Source organism: Cryptomeria japonica, chromosome 2, assembly GCF_030272615.1.
Source record: "Cryptomeria japonica chromosome 2, Sugi_1.0, whole genome shotgun sequence".
Taxonomy (NCBI): domain Eukaryota; kingdom Viridiplantae; phylum Streptophyta; class Pinopsida; order Cupressales; family Cupressaceae; genus Cryptomeria; species Cryptomeria japonica.
The window spans coordinates 331,035,326-331,060,019 of NC_081406.1; the positions used below are offsets into that span (position 1 = coordinate 331,035,326).

Here is a 24,694-nt window from a genome sequence, read left to right on the forward strand (position 1 = left end):
TTTTTGTTCATTTTTAGATAAAATCATTATTAAGTTAAAAATAATACTTATTAGATAAAATCACAATTACTCATCCTCAACTTCACAAATAATGCATTAAAATTTAACCATTAGAATATCCCCGAATATAATAACTTGCTCCATATTTTTATTTAAGAAATATGAGGTCATCCATGGGACCATGATCCAAGATTGCAGATCATATGCCATCTTCTTCCCTTGTTCCACTGTCACACGTCACTAGTTATCACTCTATATTCTCACTTAACCAAAGCCAAATTCGCCCCTGCTCTGCTTCCCCCAAGGTGACCGAAGACAAATGGAGGCGACTAAGTCGGAGGATCGAAAAATTGCAGCTCCACAGCGCCTTAAATTTGCGTACTATGTCACAGGACACGGATTTGGTCACGCCACACGTGTTGTTGAGGTCTTTTTGCAATTCTTCCTCTTATTTGCAGTTAAATAATTAAAATTTATCACAGTAGCAGATGTCTTTGTTTCTTCCTCATTTTTGCCAAATTTTGTACTTCTTCTACAAAGCAAAATTAGGCTCTGAGCTGGAAAATTAAAAAGGATTCTGCATCATTTTTCAGTGGCCAGTAAAGTTTAATATGTGCCAAGCTCTCATCGCGTAAAACATTATCTTCGGCGAGATTTTATGAATTAGGATATTATTTATTGACAGTGGCTGATGTTTTGGATATAGGCAGGTTTCTGGCGTCCATTATATATATCAAACTAGTTTAACTCAAACATGATAAGTTTTAGCAAGGTTTATGAAAGTTTTATCGAAGATGAATTTGTACCAAAAAACTGCTATGCGCTGTAAAGTTTTGGTCCATGTTGTTTTTAGACTTTACATGTAGCAAAATCTGTGACATAATTCCAAATGAAATAGAGAACTTATCAATCAGATATGTGTTAGTTTTAACCATTTTGAGCCATGCAAAGTTTATCTAGTACACACAGATAAAAATCTAAAAGCAGGTTTTATGTCATTTTAAGAGGAGGGAGATGTGCTCGAAATGTTGGGCTGTATATGATCTGACTGTTAATGGAATGGGTTGCCAAAATTTTGTGCAATGTGACCATAATCGCATTTCGAACTTAATTTCAAACTTATGTAAAACCAGTACCACTCTACAGAGTAAGAACAAATAATATTTTTAACTCTCTCTACAAATATTGGGATCCTGGAATACTCCTTGTCTGCAAGGAAATATCTTTTTCCCGCATAACCAAATCCCAAATATTTCATAAAAAATTAAATAAGATCCACCATTTTAGGCACCTAAAGTATATGGTTTGATACATACCTCTCCCCATCCCCTAAACTGCCTCATTGTCAAATATAGCTTGAGTTAGGTTTATTGGTTTTAAGTTAATTTTTTTTGGGACGGGAACAGCAGGGGATGCTTTTGTGGAATGGTTTTTTCAGGTGGTTTTTTTGGGGATGGCAATTAAAAAAAGAGAGAAAATTTAAAATATAGAAAATATCAAATCTTCATGTGATAATCCCCACGAGGTGTTAGCTCAAATCACAATAACTTTTTTGCAATCAGCTCCATTCTACTCTTTCCGGTCACATAGTTTCTAGAATGGGCAAGGTGAGAGCACATGGAATAAAAACAAGGACAGAGAAAGTTAATCGAAAAATGTTGGTGGTGAGCCGACCAAATTACAATCGAAAACAATGAGTCAAATTGGTTGATAGTGAGTGCAATCAAAATTGAATCAATGCCAAAATGGTGAATTAACTCACTCGATTTCAATTCATGCCATGCAAAAAAATGGGATCTGATGGTATTACTGTCCTAGGATCTATTACAGTGAAAATATTAGAAATGAAATTGGGCTGAATACCTTTGAGAATATTAGAATATGAATAATATTGATTTGCAAACATATTTGAACCAAAATCAAATTCATCTTCCATTTTTTTGACTATGAGCATTTTATCAAACAATTTTCTTCCATTCACTAGAAAGTTAGCATTTTTGTTGAACTAATGAATACGAAAGTTGGAAATGAATTTACCTGATCATGTGAATCTTCTAAAAAGTTGTTGTTGGTATAGCTAGCTGTTTTGCGGGTCTGAATATATTAATATATAAACACTTCATACCATTTTTTACAGCTGCAACACATCTCTGAATAGTGTTGTCTGATAAACTGAAGAAGTGTGGTTCTTAATGGCTTATACATCTTTTCAAAGGATGAACCGGGAGTTACTTAAAGTAGATATAAAGCTGCGAGGTCTGCTGTAGTAGACTGTATTCTCAGAAAATTATATCATAACCAGCCACATAAGGCTCACACAAAATTACATCCTCCTTCACACAGACAATTCTTCAATAATTTTACATAAACCTTAAGCGATCCAATAAAAATCCAGCTTCTACATAAACATTTTCATTCACTATAGTTCCTGACATTACTCAACACTTAGCAAAAAGAAAAATCTAATAGTAATCATGAAAACTCTAAATCACACATTAATCTGAAAATTAAATAAATGCTTTTTTGAAAAAGCAAAAAAAAAAACTATTGAATTTTCATTGTTGTTCTGAGAAAATATATGTGTGTGTGTGTGTGTTTTTGAAAAACAATGAAAATTAAATGAACACTTTTTTGAAAAAGCAACAAGAAAAGCAAAAATGCTTTTTTCAAAAATAGCATTGAAAAGGTAATAAAAGGATGTTGAGTCTTCAAAAGAAGGGTTACTGTTGAAGTTTCATTGTTGTTCTGAGAATTAACTTTATTTTATTTACCTAAGGATGGAAACCCTTTTGGTAAATCCAATTTTGGGGACAAAAATCTTCCTGGCTGGCTGTGTGGTTTCAGGCAGGAATCACCATTGTGTTGAAAGTTGCAAATTCAGTGGGTATTTGGTTGTGGTTTATGTAACATACTTGTTTTTTCTAACATGCAAAGTAACTTAATATAACTTACAAGATAAAGTAAAAAGCTGTAAGTAAAATTCGCATATGAATTTTTTTTGCATTTGAATTAACTTTTCAACATGTAATGATAAAATACATTGAATTGCATAAAAGTAACTCTGATATGCTATGATAAATTCAATGTGAATCTAACATGTTCATTTATCTGATTAACAACATACATTCAAATTAAGTAATGAAATAGCATTGCATGTAGTAGAGAGAGTTTAGAGTCTAAAAGAATCTGAATTGACTGATCTGTATCACAAGTATTTGTGTGAACCTGCAAGAGGGAGAGCATCACTCAAGCACTTTTCCTCCAACCATAGACCTGGCGGTTCTCTGCACACCTTTCGTTTGGAACTGGCTCTACCCTTCACAAGGTTACAAACACGGGAATTGGTCAAGGTTGCCATTTGAGTTTGGTGTTGTATCCTACATAGTTTGAGTCAACCATACAACTATAGACAACCTGCTAACTATGCATGACCAACTGATTGGACTATGCATTTAGACACAGTGAATTGGTTGAATGCAAGCAGACCTTTGTGTCACTTTGGCCAAAGTTTTTAAACAATTTCACTTAACATGAAGTGCAATTATTTATTCACCCACCCTTACTTGACTTGGTACTTCAAACATCCTATAGTTGGACTACTCGTCGAAAACTCGGCGAGTAGTTAAAAACTCTTCAAGGCGAGTTTTTACGACTTTTAGTTTTTTATAAAAAATCGCCGAGTTTTTGGGAAAAACTCAGCGATTTTCTATAAAAAACTCGACAACACTAAAAAAAGAGGCCCAAACATGTCAAAAAATTATCGAATTTTTGTTTTTCAGGTCAGTTTCATTCTCTTCATGAGAATATATACATGAAATATAACATTTAAGTATAAGAAGGGAAAAAGACTTTAAGTTATATTTCATGTATATATTGGCAGGATGTTTGAGAGTGGTTTCAGATCTCTAGGAGTTATAATGCAAATTCTAGGTTTTAGAAGATATTTTAATTTTTCAGACTGTGTCAAATTTCAGTAATCAGTATGCTCCTATCAACATTCTTTCGCTCTCTCTATCTCACTCACTTTATTTGCCCCAAATTTTAGACCTATCTATCTCCCTATCACTCTTCCTCTATCCCCCTCTCTACCACTCTCTATCTCACTCTCTCCTCTCTTCCCCAAGATCTAGACCTATCTCTCTACCCCTCTCTTTCTCACCCTCAGACCCCGGCGAGGGGTGCTACCCTCAACCTAATTTTAATTTTCAGATGCTTGGTGGAAAAGTTGGGGTGGACATACCCCAAATCTCAAAAAAATTGCCCTCAAAATCTTATGTCAACCTTGTAGTTCATCCAGTTGTGAGCGCAATTGGAGCTTGTTTGAGGCCATCGACACAAAGAAGAGGAGCAAGTTAGCTCAAAAATGCCTCAATGACCTTGTCTTTGTGCAATATAATCTTCAGTTGCGCATAAGGAAGGTAGAGGAAGCACCAACTAGTCCAATTGATTTGGATGATATAGATCCTTACAGTGACTGGATATCACAGGAGCAACCTCCATTGTTTATAGAGGATGACATCAATGATTTGGAGAGGTAGGCTATGGAGGAGGAGGGGGGTGGATTTGGTTTCACACTGGATGACATTAAGGAGGATGAGGAGTCATTACCAGTGCTAGGTGCAGCTAGAGACAGAGCTACATCTAGGATGGAGGATGAGCCACAACTTGAGCTAGTCATACCGAGTGAGGAGGCACAATCACGCCCACAATAGACTTCTAGGACCAGATCCTCTAGTTCAACCTCTCCCTTAGTTTTTACTAGAGTTGGGAATAGGAAGATGTAATTGTATTGATTTATTTACTTTTAGTTCTACAAAAACTATTTACTATTTTGCTTCCAGCCATCAACATTCCTCATGAGGATGCGATTTTGTACTCACTTTGCATTTAAATATATCTAGACTCAGCTTGTTTCTTTTGTGTTCTCATTTATTGACTCATTGGATGCATCTTCTCATTAAATTTTGCAAAAAAAATGCATTTTAATTAAATTTAAGCATGTTTTTAAGTTGCCGAGTTTTTCGTTGAGTTTTTGCCGAGTTTTTTTTTTCAGGCCTTGGCGAGTTTTGCCGAGTGGCGAGTAGTTCATCTATGGAGCTTTCAAACTCAATGACTCAAAACAAATAAGGTTGACATGAAACCTCTGGTCATGTGTGCTCATGTATATTGACCTTGGCAATTGCCTCTAGTTCTCATGACAAAGAAAACATAAAAGGAAGATGTAATTACATCTAATTATCATTCTTGACATTCAAGTTAAGAAACGTACAATATTACCACCCTTCATGCACCTGTGACTAGGTGAATATTAATTGCCTTTAAATAAAAGAAAATAAAAATGTTTGACTTATCAACTTCTTCTAAATATCTGTCTGGTTATTTCTAGCCATGACTTTTTTTACCTTAAAACTCTATGAGACTCTTACCGAGTTCATAATATTAGACACCTCGAGGGTTAACATAAACCTAGTTCTTTATTAAGAAAAGACAATAATGATGTTCAGCTCTCTAGCTGTCTTCTTTGGTCTTAACTCAGTTTTCTAAGTATTTCTTATCATAATACGTTATTATGACCTAATAGGTTTCCATACAACCATATGTGAGCATAAAGTTCAACCCTTGTTCTTATACGCTTACATACGATTTATAATAAACTATGAGTATACTTGTTCGGGCATTGTAGAATACATTCAATACCCATCTTCATATAACCAAGGGATAGGCATTACATAATGCTACTATTCATAAGAGAACTTTTCAAAGACTGGGAAATAGACATTATAACAATGTTTCTGTTCATATAACTTGTTAATTCTATGAGGATCCGGTTAATATTGAGAGGGGGGGGGGGTGAATCAGTATTAAGACAATTTCTAACTTCAAATCAAAATACCATTCACAACAGATCTGAAATCATTCAATACAGGAAACTGTCCCTTTAGCAAATCTCATACACCCACTTATGGAATCTTATTAATCAAAATATACACCAACTAGATATCTGATCAACACATACTCAAACTCATTAACATTACCAGTAACCATTATCAGATCTCTGATAAACAACAGTAAACTTATCATAACCGGTAATCAAGAATAATGCATGAAAACATAAACACTATGAAAAATCTTTCCACACATGAACACCAAGATTTTTGACGTGGAAACCCAAATGGGAAAAACCACGGTGAGTAATGGTACCCACAATAATTTGTACTCTTTCGAAGTACGCTGTGTTAAGAGCTTAGCCATGTTAGGAGCTTACAATACACCCGGTTAAGAGCAGACCCTGTTAGGAGTCACCCGATTAAGGGATTTTCCTATCACTCCAGCTAGGAGCTTAATGATCTGTTAGGATCAACCTGGTTAGAGGATTTAAACACTCTTTTGTGAGCTGCTCTGTCAGGTGACTTAGATGACAAAGGCCTGTTAGGACCTACTCGGTTAAGGGATTTAAGCTGCTGTAATTGTTAGAGAACAACAGTGAAAAATGATCTGTTACTTTGCACTTTCAGCTTGCTAGATCAGATCCAGTTATGCTTCACAATCTGCAACACTCAGGTAGATCTCTATCTTCTTTGGGATGGCTTAACTCATCCTCCTAATGCCACCGACACATGAAACATCAATTGTGTCGCCCTATATAGCCATAACAACTAAGTCGGCCATAAAACCTAATTACATCTTGAATTTACAATTAGATCACAAGAGATCATCATAGATCGCTATCCAGATCATTACAACAAATTACAATGCAATATCAACCGTTGGTTGATCATAACCAATCACGGAAATCCGATCTGTATCCTCAAAACACTCTACTAAGCGTTTCGCTGATTTCCAAGAAAAAATTCCTTGAATCATGCCAAAACAACTTTCAAACTCATCACGCGGTTTGTGCCGTGTTACCAACTTCATGTAAACTCGCCGCCAATCACCGTCATATCAAAAATCATTACTGGTTGAGTGAGTTCATCACCGGTCCTAAAACCCTACTAAAATCTTAGCACAATTCTATCAGAAATTCAAAACATGCCTTCCGGTAATCAACATAGAATGCGGTTTCGGTCACATACACAAATCCATCATAAAAGCTTATGTCTCAAACCACAAGTCTCCAACCATCACCAATTTACTGATTCCATCAAAATCTTTTCTTTTACCGGTTGAAGTCCTAATTCTCAGTCCTGCCGGTAAACCCTGTCATACTTACAAATTCTAAATCCGGTAGACTAAATTACTTATCTAATCAATCAAACATCAAAGTTCATCTGTAACCATCATCAAACATTAATTGACATAGGTTGCCATCAATGACGACACAAATAACTGATCATATCACCATCTTTCCTCTACTGATATAGTCATCAACTCATCTGCATTAGTTATGCCAATCATGCCAACAGAACTCTCATTAAATTAAGACATGACTATCCTTTCTCGAGCCTATGAGTCTTGCTCTTCACATAATGACATTCTAAATAGGGAAATAGATTTTGGATTATAATAATTAAAAACAGTATTGCAATCCACACTTTCTTTCCAAGAAGTCTATGTATTAACAACTAAAACAAAAATTGCATTCGATAGAAGGAGCTCATACTCCATAACTATGGTTTTATAATAAAAATACAGCTCAAATCTGAATCTTCATTTGACTGAGTGCCAAGGTTTCTTTAAGATTCATACTGCTAAATAAGTAGTGATAAGTAGAAGAAGCTCATGCTTGGAAATTAGTGCAAGGTGATAGGATTTGCAGCTGCAGTCTCCACTTAGACTGGGTTTTTCTTCCACGAATAGTGCCCTTGCTTCTATAAGCTCTTACTTATATCGAACTTCTGCTAGTGCTATGCGAGCTGCTCATTGCTCTTACGATCTTCACCAACATTACTAAATCGTTCTTTTCCTATTGCTACTGTATCGAGCTCACTTTAAATAGAGTAATCTTCTTTTCTCAAGAAAGTAATGAAGAAAATGTTGTCTTTTTCTCTATCCGTATTGTGTGAAAAAAATCTGTAATTCCACCCCCCCCCCCACAAAAAAAAAAGTGATACAAAAGGAAAGACTTAAACTTCGCATGCTTTCAAAATCCAAAAAGTTGCTCAAATTGAAATCCAAAACTTTAGAAACGGTTAGGAGTTCAGATACATTGCATCTATCTCCATTTCTATCCGATTTTCCCTTTGCATATCGAATGCCTTTCAGGAATCGGTTCTAAGAGTTATAATCACTTTCCACATTCCATGTACTGTAGATTCAATAATGCTCAAACATTGAAACACATTCACTTTAATCACCACTACTAATACTCCATTACACATATAAACAAGTGCTGCAGGGCAGCGTAGTTCCTGCTCAGTGCTGCAAAGGTGGTTGTAGTTTGAAGACTCGACACATGCCTTTTGAAATGAGGTAACAATTGCATCCTTAGGTTTAGCCGCTAGGATTCCCAATCTCATTAACAAAATAAGGTTCAAAAGGAAGCAAATTGTGGGAAGGACCTGTAGCCATTGGGGCAAAATTACTATTGATAGAAGAACCCTATATTAACATGTGGATATTCTTCTCTTTCATATTTTTATATGCCCGTGTTCGACTAGCTGTATTGACCTCTAACATTTAAGCACAAATTGATTAATTTTATAATCATTCAACCTAAAATTAATTAATTCTCTAATAATTAAATCACAATCAGTTTTGATCCATATGTTTTTCAAATTGGCCACAGTTTACATTGTGGGGGATAATTGCGTTCTCTTATGAAATTTTGATTATTATAGCTTCATTTAAGATGACCAGGGAGTTTCAAAGCAAATGATTTCATTGTTAATGTGCCAGATTAAGGATTACTCGTTTAAAAATTCTCAATAGTATTTTAGGGCATAGATTAGCAGCCATGGGCATCAAACATGGGGCAAGCTTTTGTTATTCTGTAAATGATTACTTGTTTGAATTGGACCTTTAAATTGATCAGAAGACTTACATTATCCTGGTTAATCTTGAAATCTATTATACTTGAAACAGATACTTGTTTAAGATCACTTTCTGTTTTCTTAGGTAGACACTTAAAATTATTGTATTTTTGATGATTCGTGTTGCTATTTTATAGAATGATATCCATTATCTGTTTGCTTTGGTAGACACTAAAAACAGTTGTTCTTTGCTCAATTGTTATCCTTGTTAATATTCACTGATAACTAGTTGAACGGAGTGAAGCATATCCAGCTGGTTGTTTAATTCTGAAGCAATGCTTCACCGTTAACCAATACAACACACTTAGATAGAATCGGATAGGCTATATATTATCTCCAAGATTATATCTAAGCGCATGGTGGACTCTACCAATACAATGCAAACCAGAACAACTGAGAACAATTATCAGAGCTCTGTAAATCTGAGAAAGGCTAGTGGCCTTTGCATTTTATAATCAGAAATTCATGTTTCATATTTGCTTAAGTCAGGGGCCAAATGACTCTTCTTGATTGTCGTCCATGGTGGTCTACGTTGAATTCCAATGTTTATATTTTTAATTAGTATTGAATAAAATTCATTGTGTGCATGGACAATAAGCACTGATAAAATAGGGAAGAATAAGATGACCAACCAATCCTCTGTTTGGAACCAACATGTATAATAAAAAGCATAAGAGGACTAAGGCTTACTCAGCTGCTTATGAGCTACATGGTCTTGCAGAAACGGTAATCCCAAAATTCTGGTTTTCGCCCCCTTCCTCTATATCTGCGCCTTCTCTTGCATTGAATCTTGAAATGCCTCCACATCTTCCAATGAGACTCTGCCAAAACACACATGTGACAGACAACCACTAAAGCTCGATCATATTTCTGTAGGGAATATTGAATTAATGTTTTGCAAAGGAAAAACTAAGCAATGCTATTGGCTGTGCAAAACATGTTTAATAACTGTTTACTGCAAACCCTCACCAATAGTTCCATGCGGGGCAGGAACTAATAAGGTGCAATGGTAGTAAAATCTCATGACGTGAAACTATCGAAAACATCTTTCACAAATTGTACGTTATGTTGGAATCAAGGAACACTAAGAGGGGGGTGGTGAATCAGTGTTCTACCGGTTATTAAATTTTCTGATTTAACCTTAAACCACCGGAAGCATAAGCATGAAACTGAAATGCAGAAACATAAAACAATCAACCACAAAATCATAACACCAGTATTTTTATGTAGAAACCCAATTGGGAAAAACCACGGTGGGATTTGAACCCACAATATTATTCCACTATGGCCAGTAGCAAAACAATATTACAAAAGGGAATGCACTTTGCATTCAAGCACACTGCCTAGAGCTTACAATTCAATTACAATAAGGGCTACAACCCCGGAAGATGTAGATTGTATTTGATTGTTTTTCTCATTATGACATATCATCATATGTAAACATTTATAAACTTATGATGCTGTTATACATTTGAAAGTTTGAAACTATGAATTATGAAATTTCAAATATTGAGAGTTTGATGATCATACGACATGTTTAATGTTTGAATTATGACAAATTGATAGTCAAATTAGGCTTTTATGTTCTCTAAATGCATTAATTTCTTTTTTTAGTAATTAAATGTTTTTCTTTGCCGAGTCCTTGCTGAGTTTTTTACCGGTCTGTGCCTAAGTCCCAGGTCCGAGTCAAAGTTTTGGGCCTGCCGAGTTGAGTCCGAGTCCAAGTCCTCAAACTTTGGCTGTGTCAATCATCCAAAAGTGAGCCAAATGACATGAAATAATCAAATAATTATGAAACAACAGCAGAGCATCTTGTAAGAATGAAGTGAAATGTTGGTGTGGGTCTGATAACACTTTATTGTTGCTGTTCTAGTGTCCAAACAGAATTGGAATGCTGCTAGGAATTCTCAGAAAATGCCGCTAGGAATTCTCAGAAAATGCCGAAAGGGTGCATTCTAACACCCCAAACTGCAAACTATCTATAAGGCACTTGAAGCTCCTTAAACACACCCAAAATATCACTGCCAAATATATTATATCAAACTGAAATGTAAAAGAAGTTATCTGCAGGTCTGTAACAACTCACTGAGTTGTTGATGAGCAACTTCAGCTGGTACAAAACACAACCAAAATCATCAAAAAACATAAAATTCACCTGGAAGATGCTTGACATAATATGACAGACCCTAGGCATCTCCAAACAAGCGTTTTAGACTTCGAAAATGGAGTGAATCTCTTCAATGCTTCACACACCCTCCTCCATCATGTTGTACGACTTGCTAAAAAATGGTATGGTCTGCCAAACCTTGAAACTACACTCCCTACAGTCTTGGCGTTGAGTACAAGTTTATACAACCTGCAACAATGATTATTTTGTAGCAACTCTAAACAAGAAGAAGGAAACACACAAGTATGACCAGGAAGATGATGTATGGCCTGGCAAGGCCCAAAACAAAACTTCAAAACTTTTGAAACTTGTTAGCAAACACATCAAATTCTTGCAACTCAAAATGCAGCAAAAATATTCATCTTGAAATTGAACTTGGAAAATATTTCAGTTGTAGGTGTAGTTGTAGCCTCTGTGTGAAATCACTCAAACCAACTAGGTGGCTTTTTGTACCCGAAACCAGTAAATTCGAGAGGGTTTTCATCCTTAATAAATTTGAAGAACACAAGTTCTCTCAGTACAAACAAATATCAATTCATGTCTAACCTTTCAAATGAGCTCACAAACCCTTTTTATAACATTTTGGAGGAATACAAGAATAATAAAAATATAACAATTTTCTTTTTTCCTTTACAAACTCCTTTTTGAAAATATTAATAATTCCTTGTGTATAAAAGGACCTCTTTGCCTAGGTGTTCCCCGTTGAGGTACGCTTATAAACACACTTTTTATATAAATAATTACACTAAGTTGCCTTTTTTAATATTTTTACCTAGACAACTCAAGTAATAATTATTTAATGACTCAATAAATCACTCAAGTTGTGGAAAGAATAAAAAATGACACAAATACGACTTACCATACCAATGCATCACAGGAGATTAGGACGATGATCTGAGGCAACTAGGTGATTGTCTAAACGTAGTAAACTTCTCCAAGAAGTTTGGAGAATTCCCAAAAGGTCTAAAATCAATTCTAAAGCATTGAGAGGCTCATCAAGACTAATTTAACTCATTGCCATGAACAAAATCTTTTCTTTATTGATCTTGTGCTCTCAAGAACTTTGGAGTTCTCCCTTGCACACCAATTAGCCTACGAGAAAACTCAAAAAATGAGCTAATTGTCCACAAATTGATCATGCTCGAGAAGGGGACATTATAGAGATCTTTGTCGATCATTAGGTAATTGGAGTGCCTAGATTGATGTGTTCTTTTTGTATTTGTGTGATATACATCTATGCAAATGGTAGACTGTTTGTGTCATGAGCCATAATTGGGTCATATACAAGTGTATTGTATTATACCATAATAATAAATTACTGAAAATAATGAATGAATAATAACGATTAATAACGATTATTTAACCAAATTAATAATATGAAGGTTATATTTAAATAAATAATATTTAAAAATAATAATTGACTTACACAATAGTTTTCACATAACATTTAAAGTAATCTGATGGCAATTAATTTTAATAGTTATTCACTTTAATAAAAGAAACTAAAGGTTTGAATATTTAATAAATAATAAAAATAAATAATATTCGAACTATTAAGGATACTAAATAACATCCAAAAATTAATTAAACTCACACCATAAGGTTGGCAATTAAAATAATTAAAAGACATTCAAACATAGCATCCAAAATATTTACCGTGACCCTTCCCTGCGAGTGCGTGAAGCGGCATGGAGCGTATCCGCACTGGTCACGTCACACCAGCAGAAGAATGCGACCCGTCCGAAGCAGGCTATATGTAGGCGCCCATGCTGGAAGGAGGGGAGGAGGGAGAGCAGGACGAAGGCAGATAAGAGAATCGCGTCACAGAGGAAGACGGAGTTCAGCAGAAATTCATGGGAGGAGAAACACAGTTGGAACCATTACCTAGCGAACCATATACTTACACCAGTCTGGGAGGAACATCTAAATATATTGGTGGGAATCACTGCCACCCAACCCAAGCCATTCAATCGAGTTCATTCTAAAGTGCGGTGCAAATTACTGGAGGATTGTCTACTATAGTGGCAACAAAACATACATACCAGGTATAATATAAATTAGGAAATGCTGAATAAATCCTTCACAATTATTAAATGATCAATCGTTATGCAATAGGATTACAACCAACCTAGCAAAGAATAGTGTAAAATGTCATAAGTAGTTCATGATTAGAATGCATGCAGGCAAGAAGGATCCACCCCTTTATTTAATTTGTTCACTATTACATAATCAGGAAGTGTTAACTAATATTCAAAGAACAAAACAAATGTAATCAAACCGAATTAACATTAAAACCAATCCCTCATAGCATATTGGAAAGAGGAGAGTAGGTAAGAGGGTAAGTGGGTATCTAAGCATGTCCAAGGGGAAGAAACCTGGAACTTAGAATCACCGCGCCAAAGGCCCCACTATGTCTGCCTTAATGTTCCGTTATGCTGATAAATATATGAGGAGAAAACATGGTTAGAAGAGAGAAGTCGCCCGGAGTTTCCTTGTCCACCTCTAGGATGACCTGTCTTTAAGGAAGGCATGTTAGGGAATGGAAAGTAACTATTACGGGGTTCCCAATCTCCTATAGTACAACCTATTTAAAACCTTAACGAATATTCTTTTTTTTAAATTTAAGGTAAGAGCAACTAGATATCAACACCATTTAATCAAATGGCTGACTGATGTTGCAGGATTTGAGTAACCAAATTAGTAGGGACTTTACAGTTTGCCATGTCTTTTGATTGTATATATACAAGATTTTCCTCCCATTGCGAATATCTTCATTTTAGGACTTTTAGCCTTATGCATTGTCAAAGTTTCTAGCTATACAAAACGTTGATAGAAGTCTAGTCTTAGCATATTACCATACTCACACTTTTGTGTATTTCTCAGCCTTTGCAGCTCCATTTAGGTGTGTGTTTTGAAGCTATCAAAAGATATTGTGGTTATTTCTTTCTCTTGTTGTCAATCTTAATTGTGGATGGTTAATCTCTTGTTGTAGTCTTAATTTTCACCCCTGACATGTTGATTCGTTTTGTTTTCTTTACATGGTTTGCTACAGGTAGATGTTTTTGTGCTTTAATAGTTCATTGCATGTATTTGGGGCAAAAATATAAGCACTCAGTCATTTTCATTTATGCAAAATCCCCCAAGTGAATCTTGTATAATGTGCATATGTGTAAATTTTGTTTATTGTTTTTATCTAGGGTTAGTTTTAGTTATGTTAAATTTTATAGAGCTTCCCCTCCTAATTTAAGAGAGACTTTAACTCACCCACTATTACATTTTGTGTCATCTTGCAAAAAACAAATTAAAAGGCTAATAATAACAATGTTTTGTATTTTTCCCAATGTTTTTAGTAAACTTTTTAGGTTCATTGGATGCTTTATATTTGATTTTTAGAGTTCCTTAATTTTACTCCTTGTACTGCAACCTATTGGGTTTTATGGAATGTTCCCATTTTAAGAAAAAATAATTTATGAGCAATTAGCCCAACTTTTGAGTTTTTCTGCCAGCTACTTGGTGAGTTGGGGTGAATTTGTTGGTTGAAAATTTTGTACACTTGGGGAAATATACAAAATTGTGGTTTCAACCACAGTGTGTGAGTAAAACTCTCCTAATTAAGGGAAGGCTCCCCCTATCTAACTACAACTTTAAAAATAAAATAGGATGGGATAGCAATCTTTCTTCTTCTTTCAAGAAAGACAATATCCTTTTCTCTTCATAGAAAAGTGATAGCGATTTGATATAAAACAGAAGTAACAACTTTCGAGATGAAATAAGAGAAAGGAAATGAAATTTCCTGAAAGCTCAAAGACTTCCGTCACTTCTTTCGAGATGAGACAACAATGTCAAGCTCAAAGACTTGATTATGTGAAGTCCTATCTACCCTTTTCTATACTAATTCTATCAAAAACAAATTATAACAGCTCAAAGACTGAAATATCTTATTCTTTTCTACTTAAAACAATGGGAAGTAGTATAAGCTCAAAGACTCACAGCAATTTTTCACAAAATCTGCTCCTAAATTCTCTTAAGAACAAGTGAAAGCACAAAGACTTACAGCTTCTCTCAATAAAATATTTATTTTGAATCTATATTAACCTCAAATACTTGCAGCACAAAGACTGCAAATCAAATGTGATTAAGCTCTTTAAGAAACACTTGCAAGAAAGATAATATAGAACACAAACTCAAGTATGTAGCACAAAGACTCAAAGCTTGAGCAATTTCCTTCTATTCCTTTCAATTCTTGAATTTACACATGAAAGCTCAAAGACTTCTTTGCTGTAAATTTGGCAGAGTTTTTGCTTGCTTTCCAAAAGATAAATATTACAATAGACCCCTCAAGTATTTATAGGAGAGGAGTCATGAGAAAAAGGTGGGAGGATCCCAACTAACTTGAGAAATTCTCTCAACCACGAAGACTTATTTAATAACTAACTAAGACTTCAATAACTAACTAAGACTTATTCCAACTACAGTCCTAATTGAACACAACTTGTAGTTGCTTTACATGTAATTACAAAAGTGCAAGTAATGAGTTAACTTGCAATTACAAAGTTATTTTTTTTACATGTAATTTGTCAAAACAAAATTACAAATGCATAACTAAAACTATTCCATGTGTCTAAAGACACGACTGTAACTGCATCATCCTTTGTTTGTGATGATCTTCATGTCGCTTCAGGATGCTAGAACTTGAAGTATTCTGGATTGGTAAAAACATCTTGAACCGGAACGGGAACTTGCATCCTTGTCTTCTTGCTTGGGGTAGTACTATCTTTTCAGGAGGGAAAGGGTTGCCTTCCTCTTTTCATGTCATGACCATCTTTGTCTTGAAAGCATTTTATGCTCTCAACCATGAATTGTTGTTGTATCTCTTCTTTGTATCATCCTCCAAACTTGAAGTCCGGTTGCAAAATAAGGCCCATGCCTTAATCCATTGATTTGGTAGATCGTGTGTGCAAACTGGACTGACAAGGGAAGAGATAAATTGATGTGAAAATGGGCTCACAAGTGAATTTCGGGTTTTGGAAGTTGCATTACATGTGTGGGGAAAACAAGAGCATTAACTTACAATTGCGGGGAACAAACATGCAACTTCATATGTGTAATGGGTAACTACAAGTTTGCACTTGTAATTGGACTTTTAGAACTCATTTTCAAGTGTTTTTTGAGTGCATTTTGGACCAATTTCGGGTTCTGGATGGCTGACCGTAGGTAGACTTTAAATGGGGAAAATGAATGAAGGTGTGAAATGAGTGGATGAAATGGTATGTACGGATGATGGAAATGAATATGAGTGAAAATGAAAAGATTTTGGGAAGATCATCTTTAAGAAAATGGGAAGAACTTTCAACATGTAATCTAGTTTTAGAAACCCGATATTGAAAGAATGGGTATTTTTTCATCTTTGCAACTTGGAATTTCAACCAAAGATGGTTAAATTATTTTAACCGTAAGGGAAGAACAATTATTTTCATCCAACTTGCAATCGGGATTTAAAATCCCGAATACAAGTAAAGAGGGAAAATGGGGAAGAACAATGCAATTCACAAATTGCCTTGCAAGGGAAAATCTCTCTCACAAAACCGATTTTTGGGGCAAAATAATCATATACAAATTTACAACCAGAAAGGAAAAACAAGAAGACAAGAAAACAAGAAAAATGAAACAAAGAAAGAAAAGAAATGAAACCTTGCTTCAAACTGAAAATGCCTCTTCAAAAAGATGATCAATCTTTGAAAGAAGGAGAACTTTGAAAAAGAAATTAACCGCATTCCAAAAACCCTAGCCACGTTTTACCAAAACGCCTTGGGCAGCAAAACGTGGCACCGAATGCAAACTTAATGGCATGAGAAGTGATCAATCCTCCATCAAACCCCAACGCCTTAGCATAATAAGCAAAAACGCCTAAAGGAGAGATGAAAACGTGGCAACTTGGGAAAAAAAATCATGGTTTTGACAAAAAACGTTTTTGCTGTTAAAACCCCATAAAACCAGCGATAATGTCTTCCAAATGGCATGAAGAGAGTTGGAAAATGCATGAAAATAGCAAGGAATCCAAAACGCCTTGCTCCTCCTTGAATTTCTCCACAAAAATCGTTGGAAATCTTCAACAAAATCCTCCAATATTGCTGGTCGGGTTTTTAGAAAAGAACAACAAGTTTAAAATTGCATACAATAAGGAAAATCGGGTTTTTGAGAGCAAACAACAAGTTTAAAATGTTACTTTTCTCTCAATAAGGCAAAATCGGGTTTTAAAAATCCAACTACAAGTTTAAAATTTCACTTTTTCCATCAACAAGGCAAAATCGGGTTTTAAAAATGCAATTACAAGTTTAAAATTCCCCAATTTGCACTTTATGGAGAAAATCAGGTTTTCTGGGCAAAATAGCAAGTTTAAAATGTCACTTTATTTCAATTCTAGGCAAAATCGGGTTTCGGAGAGAGATTTGCAAGTTACAAATTACTTGTAAAGGGAAAATAAAATCCCTACAACAAGTTTTAATAACTTGCACATATGTAATAGAGGTTTAAAATCCCTATTACAAGAAAAAGACATTAAAGTAGGGGTTTTAGAAAAGAATTACAAGTTTACTTGTAACTTATCCAAAAAATCCCTATTTTAACTTAAAAAGCCAAAAAGCATCAAGGGAGAAATAAAAAGCAAATTACAAGTTCTTATTTTTCAATAAAGTGCTCTTGTAATTAGCCAAAAATTTCCCTACAAAGACCAAAACAATGGAAATCATTAAAACTTGCAATTCAAGAGAAATTTCCCACTTGCAGTCAGGGAGAACAAACCCGAAATTGAAGGAAAGACATAGAAAACGAATCCAAAATGCGACGAAATTCGAAACGTGGTTTGAGGATGGACTGAGGATTAAGCCAGTCGAAGTATTAGTCGAAATTATGCCTCGGGAAGCGTTCCATAGAGTAATTTTTTCATTTTTTCACAAAAATTTCATGTAATGGTCTTTTTTTGAAAACAAAAATGAGGACAACAGAACTCCAAACTTCTTGGAGTGCTCAGGGTTGCTTAATAACTTGATAGTGATTTTGATTCTTGGTAGTGAGGTTAATTGCTCTTGGTGAGCCCCTTGTCACTTTTAGAATTGATTTTGGGCTTCTTAGGTCTCCAAACTTCTTGGAGGAGCATGCTATTTTTAGTAATTCACCCAGTTGCTTCAGATCACCATCCTAAGACTTCAGGATCACTTTGGCATGATTTACATCATTTTGGTACTTTTTGCAACTCAGGGAAATTATTGAGTAATTAATTAATTTTTCACTTAAGTTGTCTAATGTTGAAATATTAAAAAGAACAACTTACTGTAATAGCTCAATGAAAAGGTGTTAAGTGGTGTTTCATGTTGGACGCCCAGGGAAAGGGGCCTCTTGCACTTGATAAATATTATTATTTTTCAAAAGGGTCATTTTGGAGATTAATGAAATTATTAAAAATAAATTTATAAAAGGAGGATGAGGGCTCATTTGTGAGGGTAGCCATGAAATGCTATTTGCTTTGTTGTTGGAAAGACTTGAGTTCTTCCAAAATCTTTTGAGGACGAAAACCCTCTTGAGATTACTAGTTTCAGGGATGAAACCCTCCCTAGTTAGTTAGTGTGATTTCATCTAGAAATCACCATGAATTGTAGAGAAGGTTTGCAGTTTTTGTTGCAATCATTGGAATTTTTTGATGTGTTTTGAATCTCTCAAATTTGTTGCTGGTTGTGAAGAGTTTGTTGAAGCTTTGAAGAATTGTGGAGTCATTTAGAGGATTTTCCAGTAGGCCGCACACGTTGTTAGACCATCCCCTTTAGTTGGCCATACCATCACTTGTGCATATTTGAGGTGATATTTCACTAGTGTTCTGCTGATCATGATTGTTAACCCTAGATTGTGCAGGTTGTACATATTTGAAGGCAGCGATTACAAGTTTTTTGAGTTGTACCATTGCTAAGGGGCCATACCATGTGCTGGAAGGGGCATGAGAATTGGTGAAGTGCAGTGCCTAGATTTTGGAGCTATTTTCACCTTGAATGGAGGTGTCTAGGGTCTGCAAATAAGTTTCAAACATCATTTAGGTGAATTTTATGGTTTGTGGTGAGTTTAGTGGCATTTGCACCAGCTGCACTTGATCATCAACATTAATAGAAAGCTGTTGTAGACCTGTAGATGACTGATTTTCCATATTAGTTGGTTATTTTATCCCTGGTTGTGATTTGGGAGTGTTTTACAAGGAGTTAGAAGTGTTACTTTTTGTAGTATGCAGTCTGTTGTGATAGTGAACTACCAATAAGCAATTTCTGTGGATTATCAACATGTTTTACAGTCTGATTTGTAACTAGAACAGCAGCATAAGAGTGTTATCAGACTTGCACCAGCTTTCTTTATAATTCATTCAAGGTATCTCATTGATATTTTATAATTGAGTTGGGTTGTTCATGATATTTGGCTTGATTTGGGGGTGTTACAGCAGTTCTGTTCTTATCAGCACTTTATATTGGCAATTATTTGTCTTATTTTGTGTTTACAATACATATGAATTAACTTTGCAAAACTTTGAACGGTTATATTTGCTGAAAAGTTATCATTTCTATGGATTTTAATTTTGTAAACAGTGGATGGTAGTGCCACCAGTGGGTTTGATTTATTCTCATTGAATTTGCGTACTCACCCCATTGAATAAGTGGTAGCTTTCTATTGATTCCCATTGAATGATTGCATAGTCCGGTTGTTGCTTACCCCATTGAACAAGTGATTATTCTGTATTATGCTTTCTGACTAAATAAGTGGAAGTGCCCACTTTGGTTTCCCATTGAATAAGTGGAAGTGCCCTTGTATTTCCCACTGAATAAGTAATGTTTATTTCTTTTAGTATTGCATAAGCACTCCACTGAATAACTGAGATCAGTTGGCTTGCTGTCTAGTGCATTTCTCTTTCAATCACTGCATTCAAATTAATTGTAAAATCCTGAACATTGTATACTCTCATCTTGACCATCCCAGGATTTGGATGATCAAAAACTGGAAAGGGTATTGCATTGCATCTTGTTTTTGATTGATGTAATTTAAAAAATAAATCTAAGGTTGTATATTACAATTTAGTCACTCATGGGAGCATATATGCCTTTCTTTGTGCCCCTGGAAATCATAAATATACAGTTTTGGGATATGGTTAATGCTTTTGTAGCTTACTTTTTTGCCAAGTACAAGGATCTTTCTTTTAGTGGTTTGGTTAGGTGACATTTGCAACTTTGTTTTTCTGAAAATTGCACAAGAACTATGCATTACAGATGGATGTTTTGATACAGTTATTGTAACTCTTGGTGGTTTAGCATTTATTCATGCTTTCCAATCTGGATATTGTGAACTCATCCAGCAACACCATAATATATCAAGGCTTAGGTGATTGAGATGTAAGGAAGTAAGCTATACCTGTAGACGATGAGGAAACATGAGAAGTTTAAAGGAAGCCAGGATTTGTGGGTAGGAATTGCATGGAACAGCTCATACAAAATAAATATGTTAGCTGAAAATGGGAAATGACGTTTGAAAAATTATTGTGCTTATTTTACAGTTTGGAATATGTAATTAGAAGAGTCAACTGCACACCTTTATTTATATCATGATGGTCAATAATGTAAATGCAGGATAAGTAGATGGTCTACTTTTTTTTGTTGGGCATTAAATGAACATGATTTTGTTTAAATTTTATGTTTTTTTTGAATGTGCTTGATAATTATGTAATTTTAATATGGTTACCAATAAATTGTCATAGGTGGCACGACATCTTGTTGCAGCTGGACATGATGTTCATTTGGTCACTGCAGCTCCAGATTTTGTCTACACCTCTGAAATAAGTTCACCCAATTTGCGCCTTCGCAAGGTAGGTTATATGAGCTAAAAGGATTATTGCATTTTAGTTGTAATTTTCCTTGTTTCTTGCAATGCTTTTCAAAAACTTTTTTTTGTCTCTTTCTCTCTTCAACAACTCTTCTATGTTGGTGATACTCATGACAATAAGTATGATGTCCTTGTCCAAACAATGAAATCTTTTGTTTCAGTAGTGTAAAGAGTGAATGTTTACTGATTAACAATACATACCTTTAGCAGAATGACTGACTGTAACTTGGAAGAAGTTGTAGTGATTAAACTATTGCAGAGAGTTCATGGAATTCATTATGTTGGTATACTTATTACTTGCATAATGTTTGATACTGATAATTAGATGATGGGAGAGTATATCTGATTTCTCTAATGGGACCTTTGGATTTCATTTCAATGACTGAATTACCATCTGACTTAGAGACTGAAATGTCCTGCTATGAAGAAGAGTTCCAGATTGCACTAGGAACCTCGTGCTACAAGAGTTTGGTAATGCCCAATATTTTCTTGAAAGATCCCTGATGGATCTCTTTTACCAATCTGCTGTAATTTTTATTTATTTAAATTGAATTTTCCTGCTTATTAATATTTTCTTTCAGAAATAGACAGAAGTTGCAGAAGGGTTGAATTCTTTTTGTATTTTGATGATTTTTTCAACAAGTAAATAATGAAGTACAAGTACATGAACAAAGTACTGAAAATGAAGTTCATATACAGCCAAAACAAATTCGATTCAAGGCAGATTTCTGAATATAAAATCAAATATTTGACCAGCTGAAGATTTCCAATAATTTCAGGAAGATTACAATCAGGAATAATTCCAACCTGGATGCTGAAAGAGTAACATAACTAGGAATGAAGTTGTGGCAAGATTCCAGCCCTCCAAGTGCTGCACGTGGGAAGGAAAGTGGCTGCCAGGTACAGCCGTACGGCTGCCAAGTACACCCAACTGGTTAGAAACCCCAAACCCCACGCTGAACTCTGTCAGAATTGCTGAACCTCCAGAAAGAATGCCGTACAATCTCCAAGATGCTAATAGCTGCAAACAAATCCAAACCACTGTATTGGGGGCTACGTCCCAAACAGGCAAGGCATTGGGGTTGGCGTCCCAGATGCTGAAAAGCTCTTCCAGAGCCAAATCTCAAATCCAAGATGTAAAATGTGTAAAAGATAATCATAGAATGAAGCTCCTATCCCCTTATAACCCCTCTCAATTGCAAATCGAACCCTAATTGTCTCCAAGTGGCGTGGTCTAGTGGAAATGTTATAATTTCTTATTTTAAAGTGGTCATGTTACTAGAAAATGACCTTTTTCCCCATAGACAGAAATCCGCTCACTGAATTGCCCTGAGACCAAAGAGAAAGATTTAAAGAATTTCAAGATCTTTCCAACGAGCTATCACACAATAGGATGCGCATCCAGATGAGACCAAAAATCCCCTTATTACTCCAAAATGGCTAACAACTTAGCCTTATTTAATTATTAAACGCTAACTTAGGAAATATTAAAAATATAACCCAAATAGCCACAAAATGCCCAACTGACATTACAAACCCTAAAATCATCCTGTCACCTGTCTGTGACTGAAGTCGGAAATCAAGGATTCACTGGTAGTCTCATCCCTAAAATCTAGGGATGTTCCTAAAATTTAGGAAACAAGCCCAATCTCTTTGAAACTGAAACCATCTAAAAGGTCATGAATAACCTCACGACTGGCAACTGTCACGACCTCCTAAAATTTAGGGATACCCCCTAAAATCTAGGAACTGCTCCAAACTGGCTCCAAACTGCCTGTAAAGCCAAAATCCAATCACTATATGCACTGAATGAGTCCCAATCAACCTCTGCTAGCCTACGAGACTCCAATTATAGGCCAACTCCTCCGTCTCCGATGTCCACTCTAGAAAGGGGACATGACAAGCCTCCCCTCTCGGAGTTGCTTGCCCACAAGCAACTGAAACACCAATCCTCCACCATCCCAAATAAGATGTAAACAAATCATTGCATGTAACTGCTGCTCATCTCTGATATAAACAACATGCAATGCCCCGGTTTGGAATGGCTCCTCAAAATGCTGAAGCACCTGTGCTGTCAAATCAACACTGTCTGGGTCCCAGAGCGAAGCATAGCTCCCGCTGAATACCTCAAGTGAGCAATGGAAAACTATATCATCTCCATAGATCAAATATCCATAAATGCCAAGACCACTAGTGTGTCTGTGATCACCAACATGCATAACATCCGTCATAATATCCAATGAATGCCAATCCATGGAAGACCCTCTGTGATCTGACCCCATCTGACACAAGTGACACACAACTGCCACATACTGCTGCTGATGTGCCGGAAGATCTAATGCCAACTCACTAGACAATATATAATACTGACTAAAATCATCACTGTCCAAGCTGGCATCTAAAAATATGTAATCACCAACTAGCAATGAAACAATCACCCTGTCTAGAGAATCAGGTGAAATTGCCACATCAACTGGCTCAAAGTACTCAGTAGGAGTAACATCACATAACCCATCCACGCCAGCTATCTGATGACAATCAACCTGTGGATCTACTGTCATCCCACTCTGCTCGATAAACTGAGATGGATAGTGGGTAAACTCCAGCTCCATCCTCGTGATATTCCGAACATACCGTCCAAGTGTCAACAACCATTGTACACCCACGACTACATCTATACATCTGAAGTGAAGCAACCCATGTAGGATCCACGAAAGGAAGGTACTACACATGTCTATACCATGATCCCACACAAACCACCTGTAGGACATAAACTGCTCCTGCTGCTCTCCTCTGATATAAGTGCCATATAATCTTAATATCTGGAGCAACATACTATAATCCCTATAAGACACTGTATCAAATGAATCAACACCTGGATCCCAAATAAAACTAAATCCACATCCATCTGTCATGAAGAGACAATGATAGTAAGAGGCATCCTCAATACCGTGTCTCTCTATAGCCACTGTGAAACCATAAATACCACCAATCTTCAATGTTGAAATGGACCCATCAATAAGACAATTTCCAACAAGCAAAGTGTGATGGAAACCTCTCCAAAACCTTTGATCAGCGGCTGCAACTTGCCCAATTTCTCCACAAGTTAGTATGTCTTCATTGGAGGATGCGAAATAAATATATTGTTTAGCCATGCACCAAATATAGTCTCTTACACGCTGATCTTCATAGCCCACTATCACATCTAAGAAAACTGAGTCACCCATTAATAAGTACATCGCTGCCCTATCATATGAAAGAGGTGACAAGTCCACAAATGAATAGTAGATGTTTTTGTTCTGCAACATGGATAAACCTTCAGTGGCTGGTCCACTATGAATGCCACCTAACAACTCATAAACTTCACACCTAGTCTTCCCAACTTGAATGTTCTCAATGCAAGGTTTCAAATTTGACTCATTAGATGAAGGAAAATTGCTGATCAAACTCAGAAAATCAAACTGATTTCTATTTCCATTCAATATATCTTCGCTGTCCTTTTCTTCCCTTGGAAGAAATAAAGATCTAATGGATGATTCTCTTTGTATCCTTGCATCATCTAACCGATTGTGACGCTCTTTGACTCTTTGGAGGTGGTGTCTTGCTTGGGCAGCAAGCGTTTTTGCTTGGGCAGCTCTATGTAACCAAT

General features: G+C 35.7%; 1 protein-coding gene across 2 annotated transcripts in view; it reads left to right on the forward strand.

Moving 5' to 3' along the window:
- The first annotated feature begins 213 nt into the window (after window positions 1-213).
- Window positions 214-24,694, forward strand: part of LOC131033876 (L-arabinokinase) — a 369,781-nt gene continuing 345,300 nt past the window's right edge. The window contains exons 1-2 of one of the 2 annotated variants that reach the window (XM_057965177.2): window positions 214-427; window positions 20,921-21,028. In XM_057965177.2, the coding sequence (XP_057821160.2) occupies window positions 320-427; window positions 20,921-21,028 (216 nt within the window). In that variant the 5' untranslated portion in view covers window positions 214-319. The remainder of the gene's footprint in view (window positions 428-20,920; window positions 21,029-24,694) is intronic. The other variant, XM_057965176.2, reaches the window with a different exon arrangement.